General features: G+C 35.2%; 1 protein-coding gene across 2 annotated transcripts; it reads left to right on the top strand.

The window, feature by feature from the left end:
* Nucleotides 1–1,573: 1,573 nt before the first annotated feature.
* Nucleotides 1,574–12,687, top strand: LOC140782263 (uncharacterized). 2 transcript variants are annotated; one of them, XM_073128745.1, is made up of 5 exons: nucleotides 1,574–1,696; nucleotides 1,854–1,937; nucleotides 4,270–4,880; nucleotides 11,209–11,384; nucleotides 11,851–12,687. In XM_073128745.1, the coding sequence occupies exons 2-5, from the start codon at nucleotides 1,916–1,918 to the stop codon at nucleotides 12,323–12,325; spliced, it is 1,284 nt and encodes a 427-aa protein (XP_072984846.1). In that variant the 5' UTR covers nucleotides 1,574–1,696; nucleotides 1,854–1,915; the 3' UTR covers nucleotides 12,326–12,687. The 2 variants fall into 2 exon arrangements, with proteins under 2 accessions (XP_072984846.1, XP_072984847.1); XM_073128746.1 differs by having other exon boundaries at nucleotides 1,638–1,772.
* The last annotated feature ends 295 nt before the right edge of the window (nucleotides 12,688–12,982 follow it).

Here is a 12,982-nt window from a genome sequence, read left to right as displayed (position 1 = left end):
GTCTAAAAAAATATTTAAAAAAATTAGAGTAAACAACCACCTTTTTCTAACTGCCATTGATTGTACGGCGACGCAGTTGGCCCCCACAGGAGATCGCCTTCACCGCCCGATGCACGAAGCTCCTGCATAAAGGGCTAATGGATCACTTTGAGAGCAAAATATCTTCAAAGGAGAATTGTATTTAACACCGTATCTTTTAGGTTTATTATACTCTCATATTTTGTTGATAATGCCCAACAGATGTGGTAGTTAATAACTTCTTAGGGAAATTGATTAAAAGTATTATGTACTTCACTCTTATTATTATTTACACCTTATCTTATAAGTATTTATTATTCTACTCCTATCTTTTGGTTTTATTTTTAAAAAAACACTTTTAGATTAGCTTTTTTTTTTTTAATTGGCCCTAGTGTTCTTTACTTTTTCTTCTCTCTCTATTTTGCTCTTGGAGAAAAAGAAAAAAAAAATTGGGAGAGGAATGAGAGAGATATATGAGAAAGAAGTTCGAGGAAAAATATTAGAGCACTTATTTTGTTCTGTAAATATAATTGTTTATTAATCGGTTTGATGAAAATCTAACGGTCATTAAGGGTATAATAGGATTGCAACAAATTTTAAAAATATTATATGTTCAATAGGTAATTATTATTTTTTAAATATATTACTTTGCATATTATTTTTTTTTATAATTATATTATCTTAATAATTTATCGAGTAAAAAATATATATATCCTTAACTGAGAGTAATGTATATATATCATAATAAGGGTATTGATATATTTTTATAATTAACTTAATGAAAGTTTAATTAAATTTTATATATTTAATTATTTTATTATTATATATATATATTTCTCGTTAGTTTAAGATTAATTTAAATAAAATTTAATAAACGATTGAGATAGAGAATCATATTTAAATTAAAGTCTATCACCAAAGAATCAAATTTAAATACTTTAATATTAAATAATATTTTTAATAATTAAAACTTAATTATATTTATTACAATCATATTTAAGAGAGAGAAATCTTAACAGAAGAAAATAAGGTGTAATATAGGCACACATATTAAATCTTGTTGATTAAAATGTGATTTTTTTATGTAATATAGTTTTAGAACCGGTACCGAAAAATTGGTATAAGATTTGAAAACTGTATTAGATTAAATTATAATTTTTAGAGTGATATTAAAGTATTTGCCATTTTATAATAGTTTAAAGTACATAAAAATAACTTATCTTTGATTATATATATCTAAAATAACTATCTATTGAGAGGAGGCCCCGTAAATAATAGTCTTAAAACATAGTCACTCGTATGACAAGTAAACCGTTTCGGACTCGGGACTCACGCCCAAACTGATCCGCTCCAACCCATCTCGAACGAAACCCTCGTGTACCGCACGCATCCCTAGGGCGTTACTCTACTTTAGCAACCGCACGATGGAGCACGTGTCGATCTCTCTAGGGCCTTTGAAGGAAACCTCTCCCGTCACCGAAACCGCTTTGGTAGCAATCAGTAACTCCATCCACAACCCGAAACAGCAAGGACTCCTTCTACCTAATATGATAGTGCCACGTGTCTGTCGGAGTGAGAGTCGTAAGTGGTTTAGGTCTCGTCTTATAGCGAGGAGAGGGAGGCAAGCTGTCGCCTGGCCTCTTCCTTCCCCCTTCTTCCCCGATTCTCTCAAGCACATGTAAGAGCGCGAATTAAGCGATCGGATCGAACCGAGAAAAAATATTCGATTTTTACTATTTTCGTTCGATTTTAAGGTTTTTATCCCCTTGATTTTTCTTGGATTTTTTTTTTCCTATTTACTGATGACTTCTTGGGGTTTGATCTTCGGTGCGCAGGTCGAGTGATGGGGAGTGGTATCTGATCCGCATGTTGCAGGGCCGCGGCTTTCTTGGAGATCATGATTGACCAGGAAGGAAAAGGTTAGGCTTTTGTGTGTTTGATGTTAGATCTTTGGGGTTTTTTATGCATCGGTTATGTTAAAGATCGTATTTTTGATGGTAATATTGTTTGATCTCGGGATTTGTGCGAGTGGAAAGTGAGAATTGTGTGGTTCGAGTACTAGATTTAGTTGGTTTCTTGAATTGGGATACTTTTGTCCTGGATCAGTGTTAGGAGGCACTGCTGTGAGAGATTTCAGTGGGTTTTATCATTGAGATTGTTCTTTTATGGTTTATCTGGGTGTTTGGAACCTTTAGAAGGACGGGACTCAAGTTCGTGTATCGCATCCTTTGTGATTCTTCTTAGATTTCTCTACAATTTTGGCCAGCGGATGATTGTTCAAGTTGTACATAATGTTCTTGTGGTGGATTTGAAAGTATTTGATTCTTCTTGTGAAAAATTAGGAAATTTGGAGTATGGATAGTCTTGTCAAAAGTTTGGGATTCATTAACATGTAATTCTGGATGCTTCTCAATCTACAATGTGGTTCCTTGTGTAATGTGCTCGTTGACACATGATTAGACAACCTAGTTGCTGAGGAAAATACGTATTGTGAATCCCTGAGTAAGATTAATGTGTCTCATGGTATATTTCAATATAGAAGATGATACTAGGGATCATTATTTGTTTATAAATTCTCCTGGCAGATGGTTAAAACCAGGTGCCCTCATTGATGTGCTTGAATTTGGAATTTGGATCCATGTGTCATCATTAGCAGCATTGTAAAAATGTTGCCTGGCAGAATCACTGTCAGATGAGAAATATGTTTTTCTTCAATTGTATTCTGAAGTTCATTAATTTAACTCTTTGGTCGAAGGAAACTGCAATTTTGACAATTCTATGAAATCACTCATGAAGTTGAAGAATGACAGGATGCTACTGGAGAAAACACTTGGACACAGTGAAATACTATATGTGAATCTGGACTATATCTATTTCTATTTTTCTTGCATACCTAGTATTTTGTAGTTGTGTACAGTTTCCTTCCTTCTAATCTCATGAAATGTTTTACTAGTGAGATCAGATCTCTTATTGTTACTCTCAGAATGGAGAAATGTGCTATAACATAGTAATTCTACAGTTGACAGTGAGGTCATTTCCTGAAAGCACGAGGTCATCTCTTTGAGATTGTCTACAAGAGCAGTTGCTCTTGGTTTCAATTTTATCCTTTTTCAATTGTCAAATTTTCATCTTCTCAATTAACAATAAACTTTGAGCACATGTGTTGGCCTATACATAGTGATAGGAACTTGCAATTTTTTCCCCTTCACTGGTACTTCCTTATTGTACTGGTTGTCTTTGTTCAGCTTGGTTGAACCGCCAAAATGTCATTTGCTTTCAACATAGTTTACCTGCTTTTTCTATGGTCCTGTTAATTTTTTTCCTCTTTTTTCCTTACGTAAATTGTAATGCAGTAGAAAGTCGCCGCTATTGAATTCTTGGGTTATATCTATGCATGTCTGTAAATACTCTCCAAGCATATGCAATATGACCTTCTGAGTTTACTTTGATTCATATATAAATTATAGAGATAATTTTCTTTTCACCTTCTGAATTACACCATCTTCCACAATGATGTATTGAACTATTTTTGGTATACAAGAACTCTTATGAATTATCAAAAATATCTCACCCTTTTAACGTCGTAGACGAAATCAAGGAAATGACCAAATTGTCTCTTCATTTTGGTCAACATAAAATTCTCCCTTGAGTTGCACGTGCATATGAGAGATAAATATGTTATATTTTTGCTATATGATTATTATATGTGAAAATAATTAATATAAACCTAATGGAAGAGATGAGGTGAGGTATTTTTGATAGTTCAGAGGGTGATTATAGAAAATGATGATAATTCAGGAGGTGAAAAAAAATTATCCTCAGAATATGCTGATGTTCTTCTGTTTTATTTTCTTTATTGCATATCTTTGTCATACTATTTTATGTCAATTTGGTAACTTTTGCAATCTTTGTGATGGAGTTATATCGATGTGAACTGTACCTTCATGCTCTTAACATTTAACTAGCTGAAGCACCCTTGCATGTCTACTATATATTTTCCATGAGATCAAGTGCTAAGGGTGATTTGGCAAATCCAAGAACTGGCTCTATTACATGATTAGAGAACAGATGCTTTTTTGATAATTTCTTCATTATAAGGTGTCATTTAATGGCAATGCTAAGAATGCATGCAATGATGCATTCTATAAGATGTAGTATGTGTGAATATTAAATTGACATATCCCAAATGAAGATTTTGTATCATGATCTTCATTCGATTTGCCATTTCTTATATCATATTATTGGATGCAGAGAAAATGCAAGGAGACCGTGAGGCATCCCTAGGATGCCTCAAGACAAATTCTTCTCAGTTAATTTCCCAAGAAAGTCGGAATGCCATTAAAGGATTTCCTGAGGGCAAAGATGAAAAAATTGTCCATTCAGGTGATACTATCAAATCAGACAACTCAATGATCTCGGAGGTTTCTGCACCTCCAAATCAAGGCTACAGTAGGCCCTTCTACCGCCAAGAAGTTTTCCCATGGCCCTATTTTTATCCTGATAATCAAATGCTGTGGCCAAGCTATCCACATGCCTTTGAGAACAATTTTTATCCAATGAATCGGGATTATAATTTTCCTATCGACAACAGAGCTCAATATGTACCATTGAAGATGCTCTCTCAATGTCATCCCTATGATGTGCAACTTCAAGAATTTCACTATTTTGTGGTTATTGACTTTGAAGCAACCTGTGACAAGGACAGGAACCTACATCCGCAAGAGATAATTGAATTTCCATCCGTTTTAGTTAACAGCGCTACTGGACAACTGGAAGCCTCTTTTCAAACATATGTGCGTCCTGTCTACAATCAATCACTGACTGACTTTTGCAAGGAACTCACTGGCATCCAGCAGATTCAGGTTGTTATGATATACCTATCAAGTTTCATATTTGGTCTACTATATGATGTGGAGTAATAAGTATTGAGGTTTGTCACATTCTAGTAATGACTGTCCTTTTCAAACTAATTACTTTTCAGCACTACATTTTTTACTCTGGCATTTTGATTCAATAGGAGAAACAACAGAGATGTTTGTAAGATAGTGATTTTCACCTTTTAAACTGACTATTAAGTTGTGCACCAGGTTTTCCTGCAAATGAATTTTAGGAATTTAACCTGATTTTGAGTTAGAATGTAGTCTCACTAACTCTAAAGATATTGGGCTGATGGAATTACCTCTTGCCAAACCACACTATATTCAGTTCATTGCCCATTGGCCACTGATCAATTGCATGGGCTGGCTAAAACAGGATTCTGCTAAATTTAACATGCTAAGTGTTCTCACCAGTTATAGGTTATGAGATAATCCAAATTTTGGTGCTATCTTGATTGTGAAACAGGATCCAAAATACATGATGATTACCTTTCTTTAACTTCATAGAAAATTAGAATGCTTCTGCAGGAACACTTTCTCACAAATTGCAACTTAGAATTAGTTCATGCAGGATTTTGTTTCAATTTGACCTCTCTTGCGAGAAACATTAAAAGATAAGCTTTAAGGATGCATACTACAGCCTTCAAGTATTATTCAGACTATGATGAAACCAACAATGTAACTTATATCTCTGAAAAAGTGTCAAACCAGCTTTGCTGTGTCTATTTGTCCTAAAGAGTACAGAAATTTAGTGGAACTGCCCAAATCAGAGCTTGCATCAAAGGATTCATGTAGCTGGCCCCAGTTTATGGGGGGATATAAAGCCTTGTCATTGTTGCATTCTTAGCAGTATGTTAATAATATTCTCTCTTGCAGAGGCTCTCATCACTACTTATAGGTCCTTAGAAGAATGTTGATTATTAAAATTTAAAATATGTTGCCCCCAAGCATAGTTCATAAAAGATCCATCTATGGAATAATCTCCATGCTTCTTTTTAAGTTTTCTCTTCTATCGTATTGACCTTTGTTAACAAGATTGCAACCTCATGGTAGTTGACATTCTCTTCAATGGTTAAGGGACAATGATATTTGTCATGTCTAGTGGATTCATTTCTCTATAGGAAAAGAAACTGGTGCTTTAAATTATTAAATTAAGGCTACTTACTTTTCCAAAAATGAAACAAAATTGGCTTCCCATAGATCTGTGAATAGTTTTTCCAAATCAGCCGACATATTTCACAAATTTTAGTACCATCATACCAAAATTAGCTTCTAACCATCCACAAACTTCAACACTATCTTGTTTTGTAAAGGGCTTGCCACTGCATGAGGCTCCTTTAAATGTGTGGTATGGTGAGGGCATGATATAGGCAGTCCTTGCACCATTATTGGAGAGATTGTTTCCATGGTGCCTTGTTGTCACACAACTGACACCATTTTTTTAGTGTTAACTTATTTTAGTCACTTCACCTTTCTATATGAAGCTGAATAAATTTTCAATCAGGGCTTATTCTTTTAGGTCTCGTTTATTTTAGGAATAATATAAATTTCAGAATATGTATTCCTCTTTGTTATTCCCAAAATAAGTTTTTTTTATCTCAGGAATAACTATTTTCATATTTACTTGGGTTCACTTATACTCTAGAATAGATAATTATATTTGATGTGATATAAAGTGAAATAAAATATAGGAAAAATGTGTTTTTTTATAATATGAAAGTACCATGAATATGCTTTGATTTGATATAAAGTAGGTTGAGGAGAAAGATATCAAGATCAAATTAGTGATTGATTTAGTGTGTGATACTAGATGTAATTTTGATGAATAGTATTTGTACTCTAGAATGATGTTATTATGATGTTATTGTGATATTTATTTGTTATTCTAGAATAAAGAGTTATATTCCAGAATAAGAAAAAAGTTATTCCTAGAGCGAATGAGGTTTTACTTTTTTCGATTGATTACCTTTAGATAGTTTTGGCTTCACTTCGGTGTGCCTTTTCCTATGTATTTCACATGTCGGAATCATTTTGATGGTTGTTGGCAGCTTGGCGCTCTTGTTTGATGCTAGTTTATAGTGTCAAACATTTTAAACAATCTAATTGTTTGCAAGAAAAATTAATTGTTATACTTGCTTTTTTGAGTTTATGTTTTTTACATTTGTAATTAATATTTCTTACCATCCATTTATCTCACTGGTTAATAGGATTAAGCTGCTATTTTGGACCTTAGCATATTCTCATCTTTATTGCATTTAATAATTCTGGGTTTGATCTTTATTTCCACTCAATATTAGCTTAATCTAGTGACATATAGAACTAAACTTATAATCTAGTTTAAATGCTTTATGAGACAAATGTCCATGACTGCAAGTTAAATTAGCTTTTATATGTCCATCTTGTCAAGTTCGAGCTGAATAAGTTTTGGGTCAACATTGTAGACCTAGAAAGATGCAAAAATTTTGTTGTTAACCTGTTATGGCCTCAGGCCCCTTTGGGTTTGGTTTGTGCTTGGTCTAAAATTTAGAGGTTTAATCTTAGTTTTCTTATTTATTTTGTTCAATTTGCTTGGGTTGGCGAGAAGCTTGGAGTTCTGAGATCCTTGCTGGAAAGATGTACTTGTAACCAATGATGGTCGTGCCACTATTGGCACGGCACGCCCCGTCGTGCCAGTGGCACACCCCTTCATGCAAGTGGCACACGCATAAACACGCATTTAAAATATTTTTAATAAACTTTTTAGGATTTTTAAAGATATTTTTTGGTCTTCGATATATCAATCTTTAGTTTTTGGTTTAAATATATGTATTGTTTAAAACCTATATTATAATATTTTATCTTTAGATTATTTTTGTAAATGACATATTCTATTAAAGACAAAGCAACAGTTAAATATAAATATTATTCAACACATACTATGATTGAAGACATTTATTAAAACTAGTATTGATGATTGAACACTCCATAATATAATTGAACACATAATATTAATCCATAATAGTTTAATAATTAAAATTAATATCTAGTTGAATGTAAAATGATGAGGAGAATCAAATACTTTATATGTCAGCATAAGAATAACATGAGAATGTTGCATTAAATATTGTCGATATTCTTCAAAACTCATTCACTGATAGTATTGCTCATTATAATGTCTCACTTAATCTTTATACAAATAGAAATTTTATAATTCTCCTATGATATGATATGAATATTGAACATGCACGGGAATAAACGGCACTGGCACTGGCATATGCACAGACACACCATAAACATATGCAGATTGTAGATATAGAATATAATAATAGTGTTCTAGCTCTGGTGGGTGTGATTGATATGATGATAATTATGATGAACTTATCATTTTGTGAGTGCACCTCTCCTAATGTCTAGCTATTTAAAGACTCAAGTCCTCTGTAAAAGAATACCTCTCTGAGAAGGTTGTGTAATAGGAACGTATGTCTTATCTCTATTATCACCGTCACCAGACTTAGTCTCGTTATTATCACTATCACCATCACCATCACCATCACCATCACCATCACCATCACCATCACCATCACCATCACCATCACCATCACCATCACCATCACCATCACCATCACCATCATCATAATTATCATCTCTAGTCTCGTTATCATCAATTTTATTTAAGCCTTCTAAATGATCAATTGATCAGTTGATTTGATAATGACTGATGAAAATAGAAAAAAAAAAAAAAACCTCCCCACATAGCACAATGACTGGCACGGGGCTGTGCCGAACGACACACTATTGTACTATCTCGGCACGCCACTCGTGCCGGTTGGCATTTACTGGCATGAGGCGTGCCGACCGGCACAGCCATCCATGCTTGTAACTCAATTTAAGTCCCACATGCCACACTCATGAGTCAAAGGCATGATAGATTAGAGTATAGTTGTTCCTTATGGTTCGTAGAAGGCAAATACTGCTAATTATGGTGTATTATCATAATTACTATCACTATCATCATCATTATCATCTCTAGTCTCATTATCATCAATTTTATTTAAGCCTTCTAAATGATCAATTGATCAGTTGATTTGATAATGATTGATGAAAATAGGAAAAAAAATGCCTCCATATAGCACAATGACTAGCACGGGGCTGTGCCGAACGGCACACAGTTGTGTCATCCCGGCACGGCACTCGTGCCGGTCGGCACGAGGGTGTGCTACTGGCACACCCTGTGCCAAGTGCCGTGCAATTACTGGCACGGGACATGCCGACCGGTACAACCATCATGCTTGTAACTCAATTTAAGTCCCACAGGCCACACTCATGGGTTAAAGGCATGATAGATTAGAGTTGTTGTTCCTTATGGTTTGTAGAAGGCAAATGCTGCTAATTATGGTGTATTCTGTGCAGCCACAAGACATTTTTCGCTAGAGTATCGAGCTTATTGTGGTACTTGATAGGAACATGCCTAGAAAATGATAGCATCCATGCTTCCAAAATTAAATTGTTTCGGTTATATAAGTAGGTTTCATTATAAAACATGTATAAGTGTTTGATGGCCATAGTGAAACAAAGATAACACAGTTGTTCTGTTTTAGTATGCCTGCGCATGCAAATCATGTTATGCTGATATTGAGGACGCTTGCACTTTCAACATACTCTATATAAGGGCATGCCAACAAATGTCTGGTACTCCTGTACTTGCAAGTGAGTTTCAAAGCATCGACCAGCTCATCCCAATTCCTTCAACAGTGAAATTCCTGCTAGAAATAATGGATACATAGTCATGTAGGAATGTAAAACAATATACCTTCTAAGGCTTGTTTATGTAGCATAACCACAAAATAGGGATGGGGCTGTTGCGCTTGGTTGCATGCCAGCAAGAGATCAAGGAAAAGACCAAATAGAACTATTGAAGGGTTTGTAAGTTAAGTTCTAATAAAAGTTTGGATGGTTGAACCTAGATATATACATATGCTATATGCACTACTGCACTGCCAGTTTTAGAGAAAGGTAAGAATGTTGCACGAGCTAATAACTCTTTAGGTTTTGTTGTGGCACCTCGTCTCTTTTGGATGATGATAATATATTATGCAATAATGTGCATTTTTTTTTCTTCTTTTTGTCAAGTATCCTGCAGTATATCGTATTTTCTTTGTGTTGAAGGATAAGTAGCATTATGATGTTTCTTGTTGCTTTATCACCTCAGTGATGGTGCAAGACAAGTCTTAATATAAACCTTTCAAACCACGATTATGCAGTATTTAAGTTAGGATGTTGTTTTGCTTTATTGTTTCACTTATTTACAAGCACTTGATGTAATAAACTTGACGATAAGGAGCTGTATGAATCACCACTCTATGTGATGGAATTTTATATGATGAATCTAGAAGGATTTTTATTTAAGTCAGAACTTATGCTTTAGTAGATTAGACTTGCATTCATGGCAATGCAATTTTTTGGAAGTGGTCATCAAAGTGAAGATAGAAGTTGGGATTAATGAGTAAGAGTTAAAACTGTGGTTTTTTTCTTTTCTTGAGAGTAAATATTCTATAGAGGATTTTATCATAGATCCAAAGGATAATTGTAATGAGGCCAATTATATTGTAATTTATATGGTCTCTTATTGGGCTTTATCTTCCACTTATTTAGTATTTGATTGTTGTTTTTTTCTGGTACACTTCTTTAGTACATTTCAGTTGTTTTTCTTAATGTTCTGTTCTTTAAAGTTGCTTTGGGGCTTTTGTTGACTGGATTAGTTCTGTGTTTTGTATCTGGGTCGGTTCTGATCTATTAATAAACCTGTGGGGAGGTAGTAAGAGGACACGATAACACAGAATCCTGCACTAATCATAGATGGAGGAAAAAATCCACATAATAGACCCAAATATATGGGGCTAAAACTTAGGTTGCTTTTGTCATCAATGCTTATCAACAAATTCAAAACAGTCTACTGTTACTAGCTTCAGTTTTGTTTGAGGAATGCTATTTATTTTGACAAAGCCCTGTGTCAACTTGTAAAGTACTCTTCTTTTGCTTATTATTCTTTTGTTTATGCTGTTCTCACTTCCTTTCTGCTTATTCTTGGCAGATATAATCGATTAGTTGTTGTTTATGATTTAATGCTAATTAGTTAGTTTGCAGTCCTTCGCTATTGCATATTTGGCACATATTAGTTCGAGTCTAATTGCAATCTTGTCAGTGTCCATGCTACGAAGAAAATGGGATTTCAATTTTTTTTTCCTCTTTCTGTAGTAGTCTTTTGTAGCATACTGACGACAGGAAAGCATTTACAGTCAGGAAAGCATTTACATATTATTTCATGTACTTCCAGGTTAACAGAGGCGTCCCTCTAAGTGAAGCTCTTCTTATGCATGATAAGTGGTTGGAAGACAAAGGAATAAAACACACAAATTTTGCTGTGGTTACATGGGGTGATTGGGATTGTCGTACAATGTTGGACTCAGAATGCAGAATCAAAAGGATTAGAAAACCTCCCTACTTTAATAGGCAAGTGTTCTTTTTTCTTTTCTATCTTCGTTTGGTGTTAGTGTGCCATGAAATCTATTTGTGGCTGTCACCAGTTAGGTGTTGTTCTTTACATGTTGCATGTAGAGAGTCTCTTCTGTAATTTGTCTGGTTAGATCCTACATCTGAATGTGATCATATGATATCCAGCCCCTTAATTTGGTCCATCTCTGGCTTATCTCAGATAATAGTGCTATAATGGCATAATTCTCCAGAAGGGAGGTCAATTTGCTGCTTCATAGTGTTCAGGTTCAATTGATTCAACCTTCCTATGTTGCAATAATTATTGCTGTTAGATGAGCAGTTGACCTTGGACTTTCTTGGCCAGCAGCTTCATTTCCTATCTAAGTTCACCGCAAGACTGGATCATTTCTCACTTAAGCATCTGTTAGCTGTCCTATTTAAAGAACATCTGGTTATGCTAATTTTTCTTCTCAATGGTGAGCAGATGGATCAACTTAAAGGTCCCTTTCCAGAAGGCGTTCAGCATCAGGTGCGGTCTTAAAGATGCAGTTCAGCAGGCTGGTCTGGTATGGGAGGGTCGTCCCCACTGTGGCCTTGACGACGCCCGCAACACTGCCCGACTCCTTGTTCTCCTGATGCATCGGGGTGTCAAATTTGTCATCACCAATTCATTGATGAGTCAATCCACCAACTGTCCAGTAACGTATCAATCACCACCTGACTTTTCTTTGGACCCCAACCAGCAGCCACAGAAGCAGAATGGGCCTCCTGTCCAATTTCATCCATTTATGGATCCCACAGGAAAGGAGAGCCACATGTACTGCTTCTGTGGGGTGCTGAGCAGCCGCTGCGTGGTTCGCAAGCCTGGGCCTACCCAAGGCAGATGCTTCTTTGGGTGTGGCAATTGGACAGCTGCTAGGCGAGCCGTCTGTAACTATTTCGTGTGGGCGTGTCCCTGAGGGAACAAAGTTTGATTTTTCTGCTATCTGCAAATGAGTCATTCGCCTAGAAAGCTAAGAGATGAGTAATCAAAAACTTGAAGTCGTAGGTGCGTGCGTGGTCGTGCTTCGTATATATATGTGTAACTAGAGCTCTTTGCTCATATGCCAGTGGAAGGTTTCTAGGTAGTATCTAACCTGTGATACTGACTTCTGTTGATAGAAGAGAATGGGGATCAGATGCTGCTTAGGATACTTTATCTCTAAATAATCTTAAGTTATGGACTCTTTTAACATTCCCTAATGGAACTCTGTTGGAGGACTTGCTTTCTTGCAATTATATTTGCTGCTTAAATGAAATGATTGGTTTGAGTTGTCGTGAACTGGATTTTTGATGTTTAACCTATGTGGATCATCGAGTCAGCTGAATGTTTTTCAGTTATCATGCTATCATGTGTTTGTTCTCCGTATAAAAGATGTAAAGCACAAGAAATATACTATATCTGTCTGAAAAATCTAAATTAATGTTTAAATCTGTTGTTTTAATGTTTCTATGACCCAAGTATATTGCAGATGTGCAAGTTTGGGCTTGCCTTATCAAGTAGGAGCCTCGTTTTCTTAGAATGCCTTATTTGATCTTTGCCTTCTTTTTATTTTAGTAGAGACAGCAGGAGCTAT

Source organism: Typha latifolia, chromosome 2, assembly GCF_019914945.1.
Source record: "Typha latifolia isolate L0001 chromosome 2, TyphaL0001v2, whole genome shotgun sequence".
NCBI classification, from domain to species: Eukaryota; Viridiplantae; Streptophyta; class Magnoliopsida; order Poales; family Typhaceae; genus Typha; species Typha latifolia.
The sequence above is the reverse complement of the archived record's forward strand: the minus strand, read 5'-3'. Positions and strand labels throughout refer to the sequence as shown.